This window comes from Protopterus annectens, chromosome 12.part0 (genome assembly GCF_019279795.1).
Source record: "Protopterus annectens isolate FY-2018-M chromosome 12.part0, PAN1.0, whole genome shotgun sequence".
NCBI classification, from domain to species: domain Eukaryota; kingdom Metazoa; phylum Chordata; order Ceratodontiformes; family Protopteridae; genus Protopterus; species Protopterus annectens.
The window spans coordinates 287,903,216-287,928,685 of NC_056746.1; the positions used below are offsets into that span (position 1 = coordinate 287,903,216).

General features: G+C 43.3%; 1 protein-coding gene across 1 annotated transcript in view; it reads right to left on the reverse strand.

Moving 5' to 3' along the window:
• Positions 1 to 25,470, reverse strand: part of RAB40C (RAB40C, member RAS oncogene family) — a gene marked incomplete in the record, with an annotated part of 334,993 nt that overhangs the window by 88,995 nt on the left and 220,528 nt on the right. The window contains 1 exon segment of the mRNA XM_044089349.1: positions 25,075 to 25,297. Coding sequence (XP_043945284.1) covers positions 25,075 to 25,297 — 223 coding nt within the window.

Sequence of the window (25,470 nt, forward strand, 5' to 3'; positions counted from 1 at the left end):
CTGTGGCAAGCGGTTGTAGAACAAAGAGTTGACCTAAAGTCACTTGACTGGAGTGAAGCCACCAACAAAGGCCTCTCCTGCAAGATTCTGAAAGATTCTGTTAATCTACAAAGGCTTCTCCTGCAAGATTCTGTTAACATAATCTGGTGCGACATTGGAAGTTCCTGCATCGACCACTGAGTGAGCAGCAGCCACTGATGAATTCTCATGAGCAGCCACGCTAAGGGAATTACACTTATAGCTGCTGACATGGTCCCTAGTAATTTCAGAACCGTCCTAACTGGAGTCTTCCTTTTGAAAAGGAGGTCTAGAACCTGTAACCCAAAGTGCTTGCACTCTCTCTGGTGGAAGCTTTACCATCATTGTTGTAGTGTCTAAATCTGCGCCTATAAAAATTATATGTTGAAATGGCAATAAGGCAGATTTTTCATAGTTTATTGTGATCTCTAGATGAGAATAGAGTTCCAAAGTGGTGTCTCTTGCTTCTGTTAGTAGATGCTTGGTGGTAGTAGTTAGGAGCCAGCTATCTAGCTATGGAAGCACTCTGAATCCTAGATGTCTCAGATGAGCCATAAGTACTGCCATAAATTTGGAGAACACACTTGGGGCTGTAGCAAGACCAAAGGGCAGAGCTCGAAACTGGTAGTGGCAGTCTCCCAACCGAAAGCACAGATGACTTCTGGATGGTTTGTCCATTTTTATGTGGTATTATGCATACTGGAGGCCTATACAGCACATCCGATTGTCTTTTCCCAGAAAAGCATAGATTGCAGTGTTACCATCCGAACTTAAGTCTTTGTTACAGATTTGTTCAGTCTGCTAAGATCCAGTATGGGTTTCCAGTCTCCTGTTTTCTTTGGAACTAAAAAGAACCTAGAGTAAGTCCTGGATCCCATTTGGTCTGTGGGGACTAGTTGGATGACTTTCTAGCAACTTCTGTATTTCGGGGGTTGCTCGTTTCCTGTGACTGGGTGGAACATCCGGAATGTTTTTTATGCATGGGGCGGGGATTGAAAATGGTATGGAGTAACCTCCGGAATATGATGCTTTGTACCCTCTTGTCTCTTATTTATAGCCAGGCATCTGGGTACAAGGATAATCTACCCCCGACTGCCTCCAAAGAGGAACAGACTGGCCTCCTTTCAGGAGCACTAAAAGGGCTTAGCAAAGGAGGATTCTCTGTTGCCCTGGATTTGCGGACCCCCTCTGCTGCATAGCCGGTGTCTTCCATTATTGCTTTCCCCCCTGCCCCTGGAGGAAGGCTCACATGTGTTGAAAAACTCGGATTTTTGAAACTACATTTTTCCTCCATTTTGACCTTTTGGATAAGGCCTAGAAGGTATGGAAAAACAGACCCCAAAGGCAGAGTTTTTTTCCTTCCTGTTAAGACATGGTTAGTGTGTCTTTGACCTTGGGCCCAAACAAGGACAAGCTGAAGGGTGTGTTAAAGGATGACTAAGGGTACCGCAAAGTTACACAAGTGCATCCAGGAATGTTTCCCAAGGGAAATTCCTGAACTTGCTGCCTTACTTGCTCCATCGGCTACATAAGAAACAAGCCTCATGGATGAGTTTACTACTGAATTTAAGGTGGAGAGCTGGGAGGACACCTCATCTACTACCCCCACAGCTACTGAATCCAAGAGAGCATCTCCAAGCTCCTTCAGGAGATCTCTCTGCACTTTGGTGAAATGCAGAAGATAATTCAGGGACCCAAGTGTAAAGGTTGCTGAAGAAAACATGCGCTTTCTGTATCTGTCCATCTTAGCAACTCTGTTGGGGAGATGGACAGAAGTGGACTTCTCTGACGATTCCTTCTTGGTGGCCACCGCCACCACCATAGCATCTACTGGGACACTTTTGTAAGGTAAGGTTTGCCTTTGGGGGATGTGATGAACTTATTTGGCCTTCAGGGAACAGGCTCCACTGAATGTGGAGACTCTCACACCTTTCGACAAACTAAATCCATAAGTTCATCGAAAGACAGACACACCTAAGTGGCGGAAGGGTGAGACCCAAAAGCCTTCAGGTAGACAGACTCCTCATCAGAAGGACTGATAAGTTTCCAGCCGCCTCTCTGCTTAAAGATTTCTAGGATGTCTGCAAAGGAACCATCTTCAGAGGGGGACCCCTCTGCCTCATCGAAGTCTGTATCTGATGTGAGAGAATCCTCTGTGGAGTCCAAATGCTTCCTCTTACATAATCTTTTGTGAGGGACCTCTTCAGAAGGGCATTTTGGAGAGGTTTTGAAAGAGGGTTTCACTCGCTGGGGCACCCTGAGGCCTTGGGTCTCCACGTCTGTGTGGAATTGGTTGTGCCGAGATGGACACCTGTGCCTTTTGGGGGAGGAATAGCTGGATCTGAGAACTGGGCTCCCATGGGGACAGTGCTCTCATCGCCTTGAAGGCCCCCTGTCCATGATCCAGAGGCTTCTGGCTCTGAAGAACCAGAAGGTGTTCCTGGCAACAAGGGGGTTGGCTCCGAGGCCGATGTAGGAGCCGAACTCACACGCGCCGAGGCCCCAAGAGGTAAGTTTGGATCCAAAAAACATATGATCAGACTGTCCTCCCTGGACCCGACCGGTGAATGTCCGCTTATAGACTCCAGATGGCACCGAGGAAATTGAACCATTTGGAGCTGAAGATCCCGGAGCAGATCTCTGCTCAGAGGGTTCCACTACTATCGTTTCCATGCACTCCAGCTCTGAAATCCCAAGTCAGGTCAGAGGAGTAATCGATGTTGAAAGGGCAGGTCTGGTTAGTTATGAAGCCCTCTGGGTCAGCTCTGACAAAAGTTTGGCTAGTGCCAGTGTCAATAGTCTCCACACCACGCGATCCACATCACAGTCAAAGGCTTCTGGAGGATTGAGAGGAGGGGGCTGGCGATCTTACAGTCTGCAAAATAGATGATCTTAGTGTTAGAGAAACCGGCTCCAGTTCCAGGGACTGGATTCTGAGCTTGGAACACCAACTGCTCCGATGTAGAAGGAGCTGAAATGGAAGATGTTTCAGACCCAACAGATTTTGAGTCTGTTGAAGATATCTTCGGCATCTTTCTTGATGGCTCCGATTGCTCCGAAGATCTAGATGATGACCTTTTCAAAGTTTTATCAGATTTTTGAGGGGGAGAAGTCTTTTGCAGGACTTCCTCTTCTAAAGCCTCTGAAAAAGAAGATTTCAGTAATCCCTTTAAAATCAAGTTGTTCCTTCTTTCATGAAGAACTCTTGAGCTAAAGGAGTGGCAAATTCAGCAAGATTCCTGCAAATGTACTGCCCCCCAGGTAGTATGCACACTCAATATGGCCATCTGTAATTAACCTTTTTTGAGTGCATTTATGGCACTTTTTGAAACCCCAAGGGTTTTTCAACTTTCTTTTGCTTACACATGGTACTAACAAGATACGAATAACCAACGGCACAACTACAGTAACTAGGAAGATGAAAGAAAAATGCCCTCTAACTAAAATGGGCTCAGCAGCTCTCCAGCTGAAATGAGCTAGCTCAAAAAAAGGTTTAAATAGTAAGAAAAAAAAAACACACTTCTAAATTTGCATATAGATATATAACAAGCTATGCACACACACACCCACACTATTCAAACTAACTTCAAAGCTGAAAATGTCAACTTGACAGGAAAAATACTCAAAACTAGTAACACTGCAATAATACAGGGTTAGAAAAAAAAACTACCCTGTAAACTAGCTACTCACAGCGATCAAAAAACACTAACTGTTCAACGAACGAGCCTAATGAGACAAAATCTTAATGAAGTCGGGATAGGATAAACTAGGCCGAAATATAACGACGGACAGAATATTAATAACACTCGTGAAGAAAGAAAAGAAACTCTTTCTAAATGAGCATAAGCTAAAGAACTAATTAGAAAGGGAAGAAATATGTATATAATTAGAACTATATGAAATAAGCAAAAAACACCAGAGCTAGATGAAGCACCCGATCTGTTTCAGCAGCAAATGAGATCTGAGGAATGCCCTAGAACATCATGGGACACGGAGTAAGCTACAAACTAGTTGGAGACCGAGCTTTTGTAAACAGACGAGTCAGAACAGAGTATCGGTTCCGAACCCACAAGTACAGAATGAAGGCGAGATAGGACAACTTCACATCAATCATATTCAGAAATAAAGAGAGACCAAAACTGCATTTCTGTACTATCCAAAGAAACAGGGATTTTAAGTGCACTTGCTATGTGGGAAAATACAGTAAAATAGTGGCACAGAGTACCAGAGAGATTAGCGGAACTGGAACAAGTTCTCATTCTCCCCATATGAGAAACAGTAGTGTCCCTTCACAGATTGATATTTCTCGATACTGTAATAATTTTGGGATCAAGGAAGGAGAGCCAATGATGTTCCATGCAAAACATACCTCTTGAAGGTTGGGGTTGAGGAATGATAGCTAAGAATGAAAGTCCCATCAGTGCTGACAATCTTGACCCAAAGTCCCCAAACACTGAAAACATGCAACACTCAGCACAACAATGAAAAAGTTCCAATGCCTGCATGCTCTACTCCTGCGCAGACTCTGTGCCAAAGTGGCATCCAGAAAAGAAACTTCCTGATGTAGAGTCTGCAATGAAGACCGCTGCTGATAGCCTAGGTACTGAACTCACGGCCAAGGAGACATTTCAACCTTGGAGTCATGCTCAAAGCAAATAAGAGGATCAATGCTTAGGACTTTGACTTCAACCTTAACAAGGGCAGGATGGTCTAAAATCTCACCCTGCCACACTGAAGTCAAAGGAAGAAGTAAGCAATGACTAAGTTGATCCCAGATGGACATTGAACCAAAGCGGACACATTGGCAAAACCATATTCCAAACAGAAATGTTCTATACTGATCAGAACAGGGATAAATGTATTCCTCAGCAGACATGTTACTGAAAACAAGCACAAATCAATATCAACATTTGGATGTTTTCTAACAGTGCACCAAAAAAAAAAAAAAAAAATTGGTGAGTTTCGGGCTGGGCAAGTGTATGTATGGCAGCAGAAACCAAAGCGAGGTAGGCATAAATCTACAATTGGTGAGCATGGTTCTGAGATACCAGAGTCTATTATGTCATCGATTGCCTGGAGGAAATGTGTTTCTTTTAAAAATAAAAGGTCAGAAGTCGAAGGGGAACAGTTGCAGCAAGATGAAACCGAACAAAATGAGTTTTTTTCATCAGGGAAAGGGAAGGGCCGCAAAAACAGGACAAAGGACTTCAAAAAGACTTTGATTGGTGTTTGTGTTGCAGTAAGACAAAGTTTTTCCTGTGACTCTACCAATTCTAACTATGTTTGTAATGATGTACAGACTTTACAGGTGACTAATTGATCTGACTTAACATCTGTCAGGATTCTTTGAAAGTGTTCGGAAAGGGCACGAAGTTTGTAACTACGGTAATTCCTACTTTGGCTGATATTGTTTTTGATGTAAAAAAAAAAAAAAAAAAAGTTTTGTAGGAAGTTGCATTTGAGGGTTTATTTTGCTAACAAAAAATTGCCAATAGAATGTAATCCACTGGAAGGTGTGAATGATGACACTGACTGTGATGATCCATTATTGAATTTATCTGTTTACGATAGTGTTTTTTTTTTATATAAATGAATACAGAAATGAGGGGGAATCACAGTTTCCTTGGAGCTACCTGTTCCTGGATTCTTGAATGTTAGCAATTTTTATCCTCCTAAAATGTCCCATGCTGTCACATTGTTTGAACAGGTGTTGCTTAAAAAAATTGAATTAGAGTGCTCATTTTAATTTAAAGCAGGAATGGCAAGCTTTAAAACAAAACAGCTGCACCGAATGTTATGTATTTAAACAGTCTGACAAAAGGGGAAATTTCAGTGGTTTTGCCTAGGGAAAAGTATGTCATGATTATGAATTCATTGATAAATGAGGAATAATATGTTAAATTGCCTAATAATCCAACTAAGCACTTTAATGCATCAATGCTTGAATTGTTAGGGGGGAAGACTTTTTTTTTTTTTTTTTTTTTTTTTTTTTTTTTTTTTTTAATTCTGCTGATGTCAAGAGGGTATATGTTACTAAGCCTGTGAACCCAATATTGTATGCCATCCCCCAAAGTGCATAAAATTTTATCTGACCCATCTGGAAGACCCATGGTATCAGTGGAAATTCAGTTTTGCAGAATGTTATTTTTCTGGATTCTTAGACTTCTGCCGTGGTGCGGCGATAGCGTTGTTGCTTCACAGCAAGAGGCTCTCCCGTTCAATTCTCAGCTTGGGTTGGGAGTGCCTTCTGTGTGGAGTCTGCATGTCCTCCCTGCAGTCGAGTGGGCGTTCGAAAGACATGCGTTGAATGGGCGTGCCTTTGTTGAAGGTTGGGCATCAGGCTGGGAACTCGACGCCATAAAAACCAACTGCCAATCAATAGCAGACCGGAGTTCCGCTGTGGCGACCCCTAACCGGGAAAAGCCGAAAGACAAACAAATGGTGTCTGCACATGTTAAAAATACCCAGGAAGTAAGCCAGTTGGTTTCTGAGGTGGAATGGAAGCAAGACTACTACTGGGCAGTTGTGGATATAAATCCTTTATACACCAATATTGATACAAAATGGGACTTGAGGGTATTTGGACTGTTATGGGAGAAGGTCCATGTACTGCATTTGTAGTGAGACTTTTGGAAAATTGTTTGACGTACAGTTATTTTGTTTGGGAATAAGATTTATTTGCAAAAGAGAGGAACTGCTATGGGTGCACCACATGTTCCCTTGTATGCAATTTTATACATGGGGGGAGTTTTGAAAAGTTCAGCTACAGTACATAATTTTTTTAGAAAGCAAGTTATCTTATACAAGAGGTTTATTGATTTGTTCTTTGTCAAGGACCTATGGGTGAATTTTTAGTATTTATGGAGTAAATAAAAATTCACATGGGTTAAAATTTTCTTTTGAATGTTGTGAAAATGCCACAAAATTCCTTGATACAGAATTTTACATAGAAGAGCATGGGAAAACCCAGTTTAAGCCCTAATGTAAGCCCACTGCTGTCAATAACTTTTTGCATGTGGGTAGCATGCATCCACTGCACCTTATTAATTCTCTTCCAGTTGGTGAAATGAAACGTACCCTATGTAATACTTCTGAATAAAAATTCAAGAAAGTTAAGATTAATGAAGTGGTAGAAAGATTAGTTGTGAGAGTATGATAGGAAGATGTTGGATGAGGCAATTAAGAGAGCATATGGAGGTGGCAGTGCTAATAAAAAGTTGGAATGTGATGCATGGTAACACTGAGTTAAGGTGGTTGGAAGTTGTTTGATGCAGTGGATGATCAGTGGGGTAATGAAGCAGACAGGAGAGATTTGTATTCTGTTACCAAATATTCCACATTTTCTCATATTTTGAGAAAATTGGTGATGGAGCTTTAGCATCTTGTGCAATGAGATGACTATGGAGGCTTATTTCCTGGTTACGTAAGATTTTCTTATGGTAGATATCTGAATCAAAGAATTGCTGAACACGAGAAAGGTGAATGCAAGTTGTGATAAGAGGGGTACATTCCCTTGCAGGCACTGTATGGTATGTAAAACGGTAAAGAATTTGTCAGGTAAATATATTAATGGAAGAAAATGTATTTATAGGAGGTCAGTTAGTTGCAGTTCTTGTGGGGTGGTAGATATTCTGGGCTGTGGCTGTAGTAAGGTTAAATAGTATGTAGGGCAAACCAAAAGAATGGTTAAGGTTAGAATTTTGGAACATTTGGGTGATAATCAGGAAAAAGAATTTTAACAGTCCTGTTGCTGAGCACTTTCACGTGGTTCATGGTGGGTCAGATGAAACTATTTTTGTGCGTGTTGGATCAACTTTGTAATGTGAGAGGTGGTTATTTTATTGCAAAGTTGCTTAGTCTGGAAAGTAGGATGATCAATTTACTTCTTTCCAAAGGGTCTTAACCTGGAGGTTAATTTCAATGTATAACCAAGCTAACTTGCACTGTAACTAGTAACAAAGTTGTTACGGTATAACCAAACTAACTTGTACTTTCTAAAGGATAGAATTGCAATATTTACTTGTCAGCTAGAAATTATGACTGCTTTTGAATGATGTTTTAACATGTGAATGCTATAAAGTGGAGATGGTGGCTTTGTAATACTGATATGTTGGTAAAGTGTGTTGTTGAAATGTTTTGTAACAAATCAGTAGGAGGGCATTGCTGTATAAAAGGAGTTGGAATGCGATTGTAATTTATCCTTGAAGGCAAAATGCCAAGGTACCAGATGACTATAAAGTGAATTCAACTTGTTTGCGTGGCTCGTTTTTTGTTTTTGTTTATTTTCGAGCAGTGCCTGAAAAGTAAACCAAGACAGAACAATAAATGATGCAAACTGGAACCGAGACTGTAAGAAAGTCAAGACAGTAATAGGATAAGATTCACTACTGCTGCAGTTGTTTGGTTTAATTTCCGACTGCTCTGCTTACTGCAGCAGAATGGGCTTTCACGAAGCTTCGGAAACCATCCAGGTGCAACTAACCATAGGCAAAACTGCTCTACAAATTGTAGCATGCTACAGGCCACCCTCTCAAACTCAGGAACCCCACACAGCCTTCCTGAAGACACTGGAGGGTATAAATGTATCTCCAAACACCATCATATTGGGTGACTTCAACTACCCGAATATAGACTGGGAACATTACTCAAGCCCTAACTTTCTAGCCCAACGGTTCCTGGAGTTCATAAATTCAAATGCCATGGAACAGCTAGTCACTGTTCCCACAAGAGGAGAAAATATACTAGATCTCATTGTCACAAACATGGGGACAAAATGCTCCACACCGGAAGTATATCCCTCATTGGTGAGATCTGATCATAAACTAATCTCACTGGAAATCCACATCCCGCCCCCACCCCAAACAAAAAAGACCATAGTGAAGAACTTCTCTAAAGCAAACTTCACACTACAAGACTGGTGTGGTATCCTTCAAGGCCCCTGAGCAAGAGGAAACCACAACCCAAGCTGCGGAAGCCCTTACAAATGCCTTCTATGAACACCTCCAGGACTGCATGGATCAGGCAATCCCAAATAAAACCAAGACTCTTTCCACAAAGGGCAAACGTCCAGTCTGGTGGACCCCAGCCATTAACAAACTTTACAATAAGAGGAGAAAGCTATTACATGATAGAACAAAATCCATAAAAGGGAAGTCACCCCTGATCATTATTAGTAAAAAAAATACGAGCACTCATAAAATCAACTAAGGCCAATTTTGAGAGAAAAATTGCCATGGATTCAAAGGAAAATCATAAGGCCTTTTCAGCTATGTTAGGAACCTGGGTGGAAACTCCCAGATATGCTCAGAATTAGTCCAAAATGATACAAAAATCACTGAACCCACAGACATTGCCAACATACTGGCAGACAGGTTCAGTGCAAACTTCACCCCTCTACCCCTAAAGGAGAGATAACTATCCCAGCCGAGTGTAGCCTCCCGAACATCTCAAATGCGCAGGTGAAAGCTGCTCTCTCTAAAGCTAAAAACACAGCATCAATGGGACCGGATGGTGTCCCGGCTGTGTGCTACACGAGCTAAATGAGGAATTAAACCCGCACATAAGGCAGCTGTTTAATCTCAGCCTTACGACAGGATACGTGCCCAAGGAGTGGCGTCACGGCAACTGTGGTCCCACTCCACAAAGGCGGCCTCACGGACCCTGGTAATTACCCCATAAGCTTAACAAGTCTAGTCTGCAAAGCTATGGAGAGGATCATAATGGAGCTCATAAACAAAGATATAGGGACTTGCAGACATTGGACCCGACCCAGTTTGGCTTTGTCAAGGGAAGATCATGCCTTTTGAACTTGGTCGACTTCTTGAAACAGTCACCAAGGCCATTGATGAGGAAAGGCAGTCCATACAGCCTACCTTGACCTTGCAAAGGCTTTCGACACAATACCCCACTCGGGTATTGTAGAAAAACTTACCAGCTTAAATGTAAACCCATATGTCACAAGATGGGTTGCAAACTGGCTTAAGGACAGAACCCACAGGGTTAGAGTTGCTGGCGCTGTGTCAGACTCCAAGCCGGTCACAAGTGGTGTCCCACAGGGCTCGGTCCTTGGCCCCTATTGTTTGGCATCTACTTCTCAGAAGTACAGGCCAACATGGGAGGACTTTGGCTGACAAAGTTTGCAGACGACTGCAAACTGGGCGCCATAGTGGAAAGTGCATCGGACATGGATATCCTTCAGAAGGGACTCACGGAAACAGATAGCTGGTGCCAGAGCCATGGCCTGAAGTTAAACGCCAAAAATGTATAGTCATACCCTTCGGGAAAAACAAGGTAACCCCAAGCTACCATATAGGTGGCAATCCACTAAGCACAGAAGAGGTTATCAGGGATCTGGGGACCCAGGTTGACAGTGGCCTTTCTTTTGACACTCACATTGCTAAAGTGGTTAGAAAGACCTTCTACATTGCCCACCTGATCATGAAGGGATTCACATCCAGATCTAGTGAGGTCATTGTTCCACTGTACTCTTCACTTATCAGACCAATGATCGAGTACAATGCCCCATTCGGGATGTATCTCACCCGACATCTGCAGCAATTGGAGAGACCCCAAAAGTTCCTCACCAAAAGGATAAAGGGACTCCAAAATCTGTCATATGCTGCCAGATTGAAGAAACTCCAGCTCTATTCAGTCGCATACCGTCTGCTCAGAGGTGACATGTGCCTGACATACAAGGCCATGTCCAACCCGGAATTAATGGACATGCTCCACCTCAAAAAATCCAAATCCACCAAAACCACTAGAGCAAGCGACTTAAACCTTAGCACGGCTATAAATAGGACGTGCTGGAGGGATAGATTTATCACTCAGAGACTCCCTATGCTGTGGAATAAAATCCCGGTCCATGTGAGGCAGAGCACCTCGCTGACTCTGTTCAAGAGAAATCTAGACCTGTGGATGGGAGATCGTAGGTTTACCCCGGGAATCATATCTGTGTCACTGCTGGACAGAGGCACAACAAACTAATGGGCACAGTATTTTTTCATATAAGGGGTGGCGTAAGCCACAAAAATTTGGGCTAGGCTGATAAATGCCTTAGGGCAGATAGCCTAGTATAAACCTATGAACCAATGTAGGTGGTCAATACATATGACCTTGAAGTCAAGTATATTAAGTGTGTGTGTGTGTGTGAGTGTGGGGGGAGGATTGTAGGGGTCTTGGTCTCTGCCAAAAATTACTAAAGGATATTTTAGAAATTAATGAAACAGCATATTTACATTAAAAAATGAAATTTCAGTTGTTTAGCTTTGTTTGTTAGGCTTTTACTAATATTTACTACAGTTGACTCACATATCTAAGTCTCCTGACTCCTTATAAACAAGGAAAAGAAGGAAATAGAATTCCTTTAATATTCCTCAAAGGAATCTATGTAGAAGAGTTTGGCCCTACACTGCAAAAGTTAAACAGAAACATTCTGTTCTCACAATGAAGCTCTTTCTGAGAAAGGACCTATTAACCATGGCCTCTCTTCACATTAGAACCTGCAGGTCTGTGTTTACAGGTCTAAGGTGACACACCCTGAATACTGACCTTTCATTAGAGGTGAAGGACATGGGTAGGCAGGAAAAACTGCTGGACTTGTATAGTTATCCTTAAAGGACTGTGGAGGAACCAGTGGTGTCAACAATGCCCAATTTCCCCTGGGGCCTCACCATAGTACAAACTGATTTCTTAGAGATCTGGAGAGGAGGATGCAAGGGGTCTCAGACATTCTACAGTGGTCAACACCAGTGACCCTTTTGCAGGTCTCTAAACAGCCCCTGGAAAATGCACCCAAAGACATCCCCATGAAAGGGAATCATGCAAAATGGCTTGCCTACGCACATCCCTGAAGGAGTTGGCATATTTCTAAACCCATTATCCTGCCACATCATCACAGCACAAACTGCAGCAAGCCAAGTAGAAGCTCACTGCAGAACTGTCACACAGGTCTTTTCTAGAGACCCCATGACTCACAAAACAAAAAGACCCAAAAGCTTTTCTAATGCCTGGTCCAAAACAGAGTATTAGCACTAGGACAGATGAGAAAATAAGGGACTGCAGTCTAAAAGCCTTGGACTTTATCAGGCATAAAGTTGCAAAGGTTGTGTTGGCTCTTGGACCTATACTAGACTGAAACAATGGACAGAAGTCTGCCCTATAATGCTCACTCAGATTATCACTCTGAGCTGCAAGTTTATGAAGGATACCCACTCTTTCCTGGAAGTAAAGTGAACCAAACCTGCATGTTTCTGACCATTAATGCAGCATCATTTTATAACAGAACAAAAGCTACATAGTGGGAGGTGATGACCGAAGACCGTTTCATCCCCACATAATGGTTTAGAAACTTCAGGAACTTCAGTCTCTCTACAAAGTTGGGTTCATTTGGAAGTGAACTGTAGTGGAGTAATTACTAACTTAGATGGGCTTGGGTGAAATTACCTTTGCGATCCTCATCACCTTTGTAAGGGAAGGCAGATGTTAACAGAGGTACCCCCCCACTCATACCTTCAAACAGCACACAGACCTCTAGAAGTACACTTTAGGGCAACAGTATAAAGTTCTGCATAGGGCTGACTGGTGGGGGGCAAACAGTGCTCCCTAAGGGTACACTGGCTTTCCACAAGGATAAATTCTACCAGATGAAAAGTGAACCCATAACCAATATTTAACTTCAACCTATTATACAGCTTATACACTAAACTCTTTACAAAAAAGGTTAAGTAAAGCAAGATAAAGATGACATTTTTTAAAAATATCAATTATTCACTTTGTAAGTATTCTGAGATGAAACTTGAAAGACGACAAACTAAAATGCTACAAACAGCATCCAAAGAGAAACAGAGCTAAGCTACCAACCAATTTGCAAAGCATACTAGTAGACAATCAAATACCACTTAACCCACTCAGTGATGTTTGTCTAGTCAGTCTCTTGAGGATACCATCCAGATTCCATATGTCACACCAGATCCAATATCCCAAACACAGACTAAAAGTAACACATTTTCGAGGTTAATGAATTCTCTTTTTAAACGAAATCCACACTCAGCAAATGTAAAACCAATTCTTCTTCCAGCTTCTAGAAAAGCCAACAAACAAATGAAGCGAGCTGAAATTATGACACGACTGCAGTCTGTCCCTCACTAAAGTCCACAAAAACAAAAGTAATTTGCCCTTCTCAGACTTCTTGAAGCTTCCAACACCAAATGTCTACTAGTACAGCCAACACAAATGGCAACAAACTGCCACGAAAAGCCAACGGTGGTTAAAAGCAACTTTGCTAAGTACTGGATGATAAAAGTACAGTTTTGTACCTACCATAAATGTAGATGTTCAAGTGTATACCCTGCTGCAGTCATCACACTTGGGTTATCCTGTCGTCAGGCGGTCCCGCAGTCTGCCTGAATTCCAAAGTCTTGGTCCGGCGTTGGTTGCTTTCGCTTCTTCCCTGACGTCAGTGCGCCAGGGGTATATAAGAGGCATCCAACGCCATTTTCTTCAGTTTGTCTTGCCCCAGATGTCAGGTGCCCCCCCAAAAGGTGGTCAGTAGATAGTACCAATAATAAAAGTTTAGCACAAACAAAACATCCCTCCAGCTATAAGCAAATACACCACAAAGATTTTATCAGATTTTAAGGCATTGAAAGGTATCAGTTAGGTCAGAGGGGATGGAGGGAGGGTAACCTTGACTGCAGCAGGGTATACACTCGAACATCTACATTTATGGTAGGTACAAAACTGTACTATGTTCATCGTGTTATCCTGCTGCAGTCATCACACTTGGGTTGAATCCCAAAGCTAAGGATGGGAGGTGGAGTCAAACAGGGTTAGAGGAGGCTAGAAGGCCCTGCAAAACTGCAGTGGCAAAGCCAGCTCTAGACTTAGAGTAAAGTGGTAAGTGATAGTGTTTGGTGAAGGTGTGTACTGAACTCAAGTTGCAGCTTCCAGAATATCCTTGGTTGGCACCCCCCTGAGGAAGGCTGTAGATGTAGCTGTTGCCCTGGTGGAGTGGGGCCTTATGCTAGCAGGAACTGGTTTTCCATGATGGGTGTGTAGCAAAAACGTATGCAATGTCCTATCCATTTGGAAATGGTCTGTTTTGAGATGGCCTTTCCTTGTGATGCTATAGCATAGGATACAAAAAGCTGGTCAGATTTTCTGAAAACCTTAGTTTTATCCAAGTAGTAACGCAGCTGCCTGTGAATGTCCGAGTGCAGGAGTCTTTCTCCTTTGTTCTGTGGATTTGGGAAGAAGGTGGGTAAATGGATGGTTTGATTTAGAGCCACACTGGATACCACCTTTGGCATAAAGGAGGGGTTAGTTTGTAGAGAAACTCTGTCTTGATGAAAAATGAGGAAAGGCTCTACTGCCATTAGTGCCTGTAGCTCTGAGACTCTTCTGGCTGAAGTAATTGCTAGTAACAGGGCAGTCTTCCATGATATAAACTTTAAATCAGCTGAGAAAGCTGGCTCAAAAGGTGGCAGCGTAAGTTTTTCCAGAGCAAAGTTGAGGTCCCAAGTTGGTGTTGGTGCTGTCCTGGGAGGCCTAATGTTTTTGGCCCCTCTGAGGTACTGCCTTAGAAGTGGATGTGAAAATAAGGGAGGATCCGTGTTGTAGTGAGCTGAAATAGCCGAGGCGTGGATTTTAATAGATGAAAAAGAAAGTCCTTTGTGTAACATCTCAGTTAAATATTGTAGAATCTGAGGTATGTCCGGCTCAAGGGTGTTTTGGCCTTTAGCCTGGTTCCAGGCGCAAAATCTTTTCCATTTGTCTAAGTAGGCTTTCCTGGTGCTGGGCCTCCTGGCCTGCAGGATGACATCTATAACAGCTTGTGAAAGAGGAGCTGGCTGGTTGCTTAGGTGATTTGCCATGCAGCCAAATTTAAGGTTTTGAGCTGGCTGTGTAGAATCCGACTGTCTTGCTGTGTGGGCAGATGAGGAATTTGTGGTAAAATCCATGGTGGGCCATGGGCCATGTTCCTTAGTAGTGGGTACCAGTGCTGGCGTGGCCAGTCTGGGGCAATGAGTATCATTCGGGGTCTCTCGATCCTGACTTTCAGCAGCACCTTTGTGAGAAGGGGCAATGGAGGAAAGGCATATACTGTCAGCATTTTCCAACTGAATCAGAGTGAGTCCACTTTCCAAGCTTGATGGTGAAATGTCCTGGTGCAAAATTTTGATAGCGGATAGTTTTGGGGGTTGGCAAACAGGTCTATGTCCAGGCGCCCCCATTTTTGAGTCATCATTGCAAATACTTGTGGATCCAGTTTCCACTCGTGGTGATCCATGATGTTCCTGCTTAGGTCGTCTGCCAATGTGCTCTTTTTTCCTGGCAGGAATTGAGCTTGTAATTGAACTTGGTAAGCCAGTGCTGTGTTCCACAAGGTCATTGCTTACCTGCATAGAGGGTAGGAGTGTGTACCCCCTTGCTTGTTTATGTACCACATTACTGTGGTGTTGTCTGTCCTCATTATAAGCTGTCCTGGATGCAAGAGGTCCTTGAAGGCTGTCAGAGCATTCTGTACAGCTAGCATTTCTTTTTGATTGATGTGCAGATTTCTTTGATCTGCAGTCCATATGCCTTGAATGCACTGTCCTGCCATGTGTGCCCCCCAGGCATAGTCCGATACATCTGTTGTCATAGTTTGCCTGGCTGGGGGTAAGGTGAAAGGCTGACCCTTGTTGAGGTGACATGCCTGTGACCACCAGAGAAACACCTATTGAAGGCAGGAAATGAGAGGTATCATTGTTTCCAAGCTATAGCTGTGTTTAGTCCATACGCTTTTCAGGTACCACTGTAATTTCCTCATATGCAGTTTTGCAAATGGTATTAGTAGTATGCAAGATGCCATGAAGCCCAAGGCCTGCAGAATTTTTCTTGCAGGGAGTTGGGTCTTTGTTGCCATTATTTTGAAGTATTGAGTTAGTTGTTTATCTGGCGTCAGATAAGCCATCTGGGCCATTGTATTCAAGCTGGCACCCAGGAATGTCATATTTTGTGAGGGCACTAGTTTTTATTCCTTTTCGTTTACTGTGTACCCTAGGCAACTTAGGTGTTTTACAAAAGCCAGATGTTGTAAGAGAATGTCCTTGCTTTCTCCTTGGATGAGGCAGTCATCCAGGTAGGGGTATATTTGAATTCCTCTTTGTCTGCAGTATGCAATTACTGGTGCCACGCATTTTGTGAAGACCCTGGGCGCAGTAGATAAGCCAAACGGCAGTGCAGAGAATTGGTAATGGGTTGAACCTGCAATGAAAACGGAGGTATCTTCTGCAATTTTGTCTGATAGGGACATGCAGGTATGCCTCCTTGAGGTCCAACGTTACAAGCCAAGCTTTCTTGCCCAGCATGGGAAGAAGCTGCTGTAGTGTTAGCATCTTGAATTTGGGTACTTGCAAGAAGGTGCTTAGAATCGAAAGGTCCAGAATGGGTCTCCAAGCATTGTCCTTTCTGGGGACTAGAAAGAGCCTTGAGTGAAATCCTTGGCCTTGCTCCTGTGTATGTACCAGTTGAATGGCCCTCATGTCCATGAGAGCTGTAATTTGTTTTTTGTGCCTCTGCCCATTGATTTTGTGGCAGGTTTGGCATTCCTTTTATCCTTGGCAAGGTGTGGAAATGGAATCTGTATCCTTGTGAGATAATGTCTAGGACCCATTTGTCCTTTGTGATGGTGTGCCAGTTGTCTGCAAAAAGTGCTAATTTTCCTCCCAAGGGAGCTGCCAAGAGAGCTTTGCTTGGCAGTTTGAGGTTTAAGTCATTGTGTTTGTCTTCTAGTAGTCTGGGACCGGTCTTCTCCTCCCTTCTGTGTTGCAGTGCCCCATTGGCGAGGTTTGTAAGGGATTTGTGCTTGACCTCTGCCCCTTGGGTGTCTGTATTTACCCCTCTGTGGTCTGTCCGAAGCTGGAAAGGGCCAATTTTTTTGTTGGCCAATTTCTGCTGAATCGTGGGGGTTGTACCTGTAAGAAATCTTTGACCGTCTGCAGAGATTTTGCTTTACCCTCCATTTTCTTTAAAACCTCTTCTGCTTTAACACCAAATAAGACATCCTGCTGTAAGGGTGCATCCAATAACTTTGCTTTAACATGATCAGGCAGAGTTCGTTCCTTTAACCAAGCATGCCTACGCATAACAGACCCAGTAACAGCTGCTCTACAGGAAGCTTCCAAGGAAACAAACCCACATTGTAAAGTATGTTTGCCCACATGTTCAGCTGCATGCAACAGATCCCGCATTTCCTTGAATTCAGACTGTTGAGGGTGCGTGCTCATCTTTTGTTTTATTTGAGACATTAGGAATTGCTGGTATTTCAGCATGTGAAATTGACAATTTAGTGCTCTCATAGCTAGAGTAGCTGAGATGTACACCTTCTTCCCCCACCTATCTAGTGCTCCGATTCCCTTTTAGAGGGTACAGGATTTTTAGCCATAGAAGCCCTAGCCCCTTTGGGACCCTGGGAGATTGTCTCTGGGTCAGCAACAGGGCTTTTGTAAAGGAATTTGTGTGAGTCAGGCACTCTATCGGTCTGGGTTGACTGGAACAGGAGGCAAAGAATCTGGACTTGGACTAGATTCTAAGTAAACATCACCCACAATGTCTAAAACTGGAGGGATAGCAAGTGGTCTGTGCTGGGGGATTAAAAGAAACTCTCGGAGCCTTTTCTTTGAGCCGGAGTAGTCCTGACCTTTCCCTCATGGTATGCAAGGTTGCCCCAAAGGAATAGTCTTCAGGGGAGAAGCTGTGGGAATGGAATCTTCAGCATCAGAAACTTCATAAGGGGGAAAGGAGTAATCCTGTTCCTCAGAGGAGCCTGAGGAAATAGACACTTGATCAGAGGAGGCATAATCCTCCTCTTGTCTAGGCTTTTTGTCTGGGGGGGGGGGGGTTGGGAACCCCTGATTAAAGAAATCAAATCTTCAGCCATTTTAAGCATCTGTTTCTTAGGCATGGGGCCTTGAACTGGAGACTGATGTGCAGTCTTTTTTGGTTTTAGAGGAGTCTTAAGCTTAGCATAAGATTTTATGGTGAGAGTAGTCTGTCTGAAGACACCTTCTGTAACCGAAGGTGTTTCCACAGCACCGGCTTCTCCTTCTGCAATGTTGCCGGTAGGGCCCAAAGAAAATGGCTGCGTCTGCCTAGAACTCTCTGCTTGAGAATCCGAAGCGGTCTAGGGTTGCAATTCTGCGGTCGCCAGGGGCTGCGTAGGCACAAAAACCAGAGAACCGGCGACCAGCCCAGCTGAGGCCTCGGAATCTGGCTTGGATCTAGGTTGCCTGTCTTTACCTTTGCGTTTTTTATGCACGCCGGTAGTCGGTTGCTCCGACGGCATAGTGTAATTAAATTTCCCACCAAAGTAGTGTCGTGGGAAATCAAAGCGTCACTTTATATTCGCTTATTGAACCTAACACAAAACCGACAACCAGTGACGTCATGGTCTGGGCCTAGGCAAGGTATACAATAAGAATGAAAGTCCTTATGAGGTATTTGCTTCCCACAAAAAATGCAATTGTTAACTTTTTCTGACATCGGACTGTGGCAAGAAAAGGTTCCCCAACGGGGTACTTCGCTTTGAAGACTTTGGACTGAAATCCGATTAAAAAATCTCAGGTGTCTGCCGACCAAGCACTTGCGAACTGCTTCTGCTTCGGGCACCGCACAGCAAGAAAGACTGAAGAAAATGACATTGGATGCCTCTTGGATACCCCTGGCGCACTGATGTCAGTGAAGAAGCGACAGCAACCAACGCCGGACTAAGACTTTGGAATTCAGGCCGACTGCGGGACTGCCTGACGACAGGATAACCCAAGTGTGATAACTGCAGCAGGGTAACACGATGAACATCCCTGGATGCCAAATGAACAATAAAATGAAAAATTTGCTACAACATGAACTGTGGTTCCAGTCTCCACTTTTGTGGGTCCATGAGATTTCTGCTTAGTCCGTCTGCCAGTGTATTCAGTTTTCCTGGCAGGAATTGAGCTTGTGGGTGCACCTGGTAGCTCAAGGCAGTGTTCCACAATGCCATGGCTAAGTCTGCAGAGGGGGTAGGAATGTGTACCCCCCCTGCTTGTTTATGTACCACATAACCGTGGTGTTGTCCATCTTTACCATAAGTTGTCCTGGATGAATGTAGTCCTTGAAGGCTGTCAGAGCATTCTGAACAGCTAACATTTCTTTGATATGTAAGTGCATTTGATTTGGGTTCCATTTGCCCTGAATTGCACTTCCCTGCAGATGAGCCTCCATGAACAGTCTGATGCATCTGTAATTAGGGTTTGGGCTGCAGGGGGTAGTGTGAATGGTAGCCCCTTGTTTTGGTGGCAGGCCTCTGCCCACCACAGGAACTCCAGGCGTAGGCAAGTTATGATAGGAATCCTTGTTTTCAGGCTGTGACAATGTTGACTCCACTGACTTTTTAAGTACCACTGTAGTTTCATCATATGCAGCCTTGCATATGGAATTAGAAGAATGCAGGAAGCCATGAACCCCAGGGCTAGCAGTATTTGTCTTACAGACACAGCAGGGTTTTTGTGGCCACCAAATGAATTTGCTTTTCTGTCGTGAGGAAAGCCATCTGGGCAGTTGTATTCAAGCTCGCACCCAGGAATGTAATTTGTTGAGAGGGTACCAGTTGTGATTTCTTTTCGTTTATGGTGTACCCTAGACAAGTTGGAACCCTTTTTACAAACACCAGATGATTTAGAAGTATGGCCTGGTTTTCTGCCTAAATTAGACAATCGTCCATGTATGGGTATATTGGAATATTTCTTTGCCTGCAAAATGCAATTACTGGAGCCAGGCACTTTGTGACTATCCTGGGCGCAGTAGACAGACCGAAGGGCAGTGCAGAGAACTGATAATGCAAGTAGCCTGCTTTGAAGTGTGGATGTCTTCTGCAAGATTCCTTGATTGGGATATGCAGGTAAGCTTCTTTTAAATCTAGAGTTGCCAACCAGGCAACTTTGCCTAGCATAGGAAGTAACTGGTGAAGTCAGCATATTGAATTTGGAATGTCCAGAAAGGTGTTTAGACAGGTCCAGAATTGGACGCCATATTTTGTCTTTTCTGGGTACCAGAAAAGCCTGGAGTAGAATCATTGCCCCTTTTCCTCTTCTGGTACCAGTTGAATAGCCCCCATGTTTAAGAGGGAAAGTGCTTGTTTCTGAGCCTCTGCCCACTGATTTGGGGGCAGGTCTGGCCACCCGTTTGGTGTTGGCAACGTGTGGAAATGAAATCTGTATCCCTGGGACACTATATTTAAAACCTATTTTTGTCCTGGGTTATGAATTCCCATTTTTTTGCATGAAGAGCAACCCCCCCCCCCTCCAAAGGGGCAACTAAAAGGTAAATGCTTAGTAATTTTAAAGGAAAGTCATTGAGACTCTTTACCATAGGGGGGTGTCTTATTTCCAGATTTTGATGTGGAGGCCCCTCCATTTCTTAGGTCTGAAAGTCCCTTGGGACTGAAACCTGTTGCTTTTGGTGTGTCTGGATTTGGCTTGAGAGGATCTGGAAGGAGCTGGAAAGGACCAATTCTTAGTAGGCCAGTGTCTACTAAATCTAGGAGGTTGCACTTGTAAGAAATCTTTTACAGTTTGCATAGATTTAGTTTTATCTTTCATATTTTTTAAAACTTCTTCAGCCTTATTGCCAAAAAGGCAGTAATGATTTAAAGGAGCATCCAACAAATTTTGCTTTAACATGATCAGGCAGAGATTGCTCCTAAAGCCAAGCATGCCTTCTAAGCACAGACCCATTAACAGCAGCCCTGCAAGATGCCTCTAAAGAATCAAAACCGCATTGCAAAGTATGTTTTCCAACTTGTTCAGCAGAATGCAATAAATCCTGTAAATCTTTATTTTCCACACAGTCAGAAATCAATATAATTTTCTGTTAAAGTAGTCCAATAATATGCTGTTGACATTTTAACATAAGAAATTGGCAGTTTAAAGCCCTGATAGCCAAGGTTGCAGAAGTATAAACCTTTTTACCCCATCTATCCAGCACCCTGGAGTCTCCATCAGAAGGGGTAGGATTTTTAGCAGTAGAAGCCTCAATTCCCTTAGGTCTTTGAGAAATGATTTCAGGATCTGCAACAGGATTTTTGAAAAGGAACTTGTGGGACTCAGGAACCCTGTAGTATCTGTCAGGTTTACAAGGTGCTGGAGGCAGGGAATCAGGGGACATACTGGATTCCGAAAACACATAAACAATGTCTAGTACAGGAAGTATAGCCAAAGGTCTATGCTGAGGTAAAAGAAGAAAATCCCCCAAGCCTCTTTTTTGAATCAGAGAATTCCTAACTTTCCCAGTGGAAATGTTCCCTTAAGGTATGTAAAGTTTCACCAAAAGAGAAATCCTTGGGGGGAAGCAGAGGGAATGGAATCCTCTGCATCAGAATCCTCAAAAGTAGGCATAGACAAATCCAGGTCATTAGAAGAGTCAGAAGAAACAGACTGCTGATCAGAAGAGTCAGTCAAGCTCAGGCCTAGGCCTCTTAGAAGGGGGGGGGGGGTTGACTACCCCTGATTGGAGTAATTCAGTCGTCAGCCATTTTGATCATTTGTTTTTTTTAGGCACAGGGGCCTGAACATGTGGCCTGGGTGTCAGTTTGTTTGACATAGATCAAGATTTAGGCCTTAGTATTGAAGGTGGAGTTGGTTTGATATGCAAGTCTATAAGCCTGAATACACCCTTAGAAGCCGGTGCCTGCACAGCAGCTCCGGACCCATCCAAGGTAGAGACATACGCGGGTTCCATAGTTGATGTATCTCGCAGCATACCGAACTCCAAATGGGTCTCAGTAGAGGCCTGCGAGTCAGAAGTAATGGGTATCAGGGGCTGCGAAAGCACCAGAGCACAGACGAACTGGCGACTGGCTTAGGAAAGCGTCGTCGGCAGTTTTGGACCTCAACAGCCTGTCTCTGTCTATCTTTGCATTTTTTCAAAATTCCGGTAGTCGGATGGCTAACTAACATCATTTCTGGATAATTAAAACGAGAACCGAAATATTTAGAGGCAAAAATCTACCGATGGATAGTGCGCTGATTAAATAAAGCACAAAACCGACAGCCAGGTACATCGTGGTCAGGGCCTAGGCAAGGAATGCAGTACAGATGAAAATCTGTATGAGGTATTTGCTTTCCAAAAGTAATGCAATTATTAACTTTTACTGACATCGGTAAGGAGCAAGAAAAAGTTTCCCCAACGGGGTACTTAGCTTTAAGTTGGAGACTTGGTTCTGAAACTCGAAAACGAAAATTTCAGGAGTCGGCCGACCGGCACTTGCAAACTGCTTCTGCTTTGGGCACTGCACAGCAAGAAAGACTGGGGTAATGAAGTCGGCTGCATGTTTTATACCCCTGACAATATGGAAGAAGGGACAGCAACCGATGCAGGACCCAAGACTTTGTTAATCAGGCTGAGGGCAACCTGCCAGCAGATTACCCCAAATGTAATGACTGCAACAGTGAAACACGAAGAACATCAGGGGTGCAACTCCCACACTCTTCTCAGAGCAGATAACAAAAAACATGATCCCTATTAAAGATAAAAAAAGAGGCACCCGTATACTTTAGTCTGAAAGAAAAGACTTTGCCCAATGCCAGGCTTTTGCAATCCCTTGTCTTCTATTGCTAGTCTGTCATCACCATGGGCCACAACATGACAGACATTTCTGGGCATCACATGAACAGATTATGTAGGCACAGAACGGAGGATAAGAGAAGAAGGAAATCCAAACACTTATCCACTGCAGAAAGCCACCAAGTTCAGGTATAGTTTTTCAGCCATAAAGGGCTGGGTTATTCTTCTACACATTACACAACCAACCACTTTGCCCATATCTCATTACTACTGGGGAAATGGAACCTGTGAACTGTATAATCTTAGAAATACCATGAAGACTAGGTAATATCTGAAAGATCTTGTGTTTCTCAGTACAGCGTGGGGGCCAGGTACAGGCCAGGAGGGAGGCAGCATTACAGCTGCGAGTGTTGTTCCTGTAGCCATATTCTCATAGCTAATGTATTATAAAAGCAAATAAGACTTCGGTATTAAATCCTAAAAAGCAGAATGCAGCCAAACTGAGCACTGGAATTTAATATCTGGTGAACACACCACAAAGTTGTAAATGGAGATGGCACTGGACATTTGCATGATCAGCTATGCCTTGCAGCAAAAAGAACAGATAATGTCCATGCTGGGATGGGGGTGGTGTAACACTGACTGAACAAAAACAACTAAAATAAAGAAAGCTGCCATTTTGTTATGATGCTGAAGGGATCTTAAAGAAAAAAAGTATTTTCAAACCTGTTCCAAACTTCTGATTACCTATCAAGTAGAAACATCCAAAAAGTTAAGGTCTGGGGACTTGTGAACCACAAACAAATACAGACACCACCAACCCTCAAATGAGGTACAGAGAGCACAAATATTTAGAGAATCCCACTATACACAAGTCAGATTTATTTTTCCTGTGTGTGTGCGGGGCTGGGATGATGCAGCAATGAAGTTTAGCTACTTCCAGGCTGCTTAATTGCAGTCCCCTACAGGACTCCCCAGTGCAGCAGGGTAATCCAGGGAATGGATATGGGTCTCCATATGCTCAAGAGTTCAAAGAGGACAGCCTACTCCTTAGGTTGCCATTCCTCAACAGATTAAATAAGCAGTAATGCTCTCCAAAAAAAAGTCCTTTGGTGCCATGGCAGACATAAAAGCAGCAAGAATACAATCCCAGATGGATATGCAGGAATCCTACCAACTGTTCAACTCACACACGGCACAAAGGAAAACTTGTGGATGCTACCACCAACGACAGCAGCAAAAGATTCAGCCACTAGATGTGACTGTTGCTGTAATGGATCTGGCAATGTTAGCTCCCTACTTAATGAACCACTTTTCCCCATGTAGTGAGCGAGTTATCTCCTAAGGGTAGAAGTGGGCACAAAGCACAACATATTAAAACAAAGATGATAGGAAGAAGGCAAATGCCCATAAGCTAATATGGCTGTCTACAGAACAAAAAGCAGAGAAATAAACAGATGCCCTGAGCCAGCTCCTGGATGGCAGAAGTATGATCCTTCATCCTAGCCTTAACCTGAGTAGCAGACAAATGGTTTGGCAGTAGAAATCCAGAGGACTTCCTCACTTTAAGACCTACAGACACCACTGTAGATGTACTTACCCAAGTACATATCAAATAAGTGATCAGAACCTTTCAGAGCCAACTGGATGGCTGAATTACAAAGTCTGGAACACTCCTGCTCCAAATATAGACTATGGATACATTAACTATGGCAGTGATGATCCCCTCCCCCAGTACTGGGGGTTGAAAGGCTTAAAGTCGTCCTCAATAATACAGTATCACTACTACTATTACCCCTTTTAGAACTTTTGCTGATAAGAAGTGTGACCTGTACAGTCCTCAAAGCAGCAAGACTCTCCTAAGCATTAAGAAGTTTTGTTAAGCATCTCAAGACCAATAAGATAATCAAACCAAGCTAAAAGGGGAAAACCTTGTGTCATGGTGAAGTTCCAAGCAGATAAGGCACTATGTGGATTCATACAGGTGTTGTCTCCTTACACACATTTCAGTACATTGCATCTAGTAGTTAAAGGCAAATGCTAAAACAGATGCGAGGGCCATTATTTACAGGTTAGTGCAGCCTGCTGTAATTCTTGCACAGGAAGAGGGACAAGATTGTTAAGAAACCATTCAATGGCTAAACAGTGAGGTTCGGAGCCCTTTAAGTGGTTATCTGCTGCTGGAAAGTCGCACTGAAGCGTGGTCAATTGTCCTATCCATCAGATGAACAGAGATCCACAGAAGTAGCTTATAAATGCCTGGCTCTCAATGCCCTATTTCAGATAAAGGACATCAGGTTTTCCCCAAAAATAAAAATTGGATAGGCCTAGAAAGCCCCCCCCCCCCCCCCCGGGTCATTAGCCTAGTAAAAATCTAGGACTCTGATTTCAAGAACTAAGATCCATCAATTAATCTGGTGTTATTATTGACCATTTAATATCTCATCCTATTTGTAATTAGTCTTTCCATACCTTTGTTGGGTCTCCAGATCTTTTCCATACCATGTCTCATCAGAACAATGCGGGACAGCTCTGTAAAAGATTCAATCACGTTGAAGTTGCAGAGGGGGCTTACTTCAAAAAAGGTCATCCCATTTTTTTCTGCATAGCTTCGTGCCTGTTCTGTTGGAACTTGGCGCTTGAAAGCCAGGTGTAAGCGATTGCCAACCAATATCCGAGGGACGCCAGGGGCATGCTGTTGAAATAAGCAATGGTTAACATGGATCTTGCAAGGTATCCTCACTTCAGTCACCATGATGAAAATATTGCTATACCAAACACTGTACACTTTTCTAGCTAAACTATTTTTGCTCAAATATTTTTACTGCATTCATATACATCAGACTTCTTTCATGTACTAACACATAC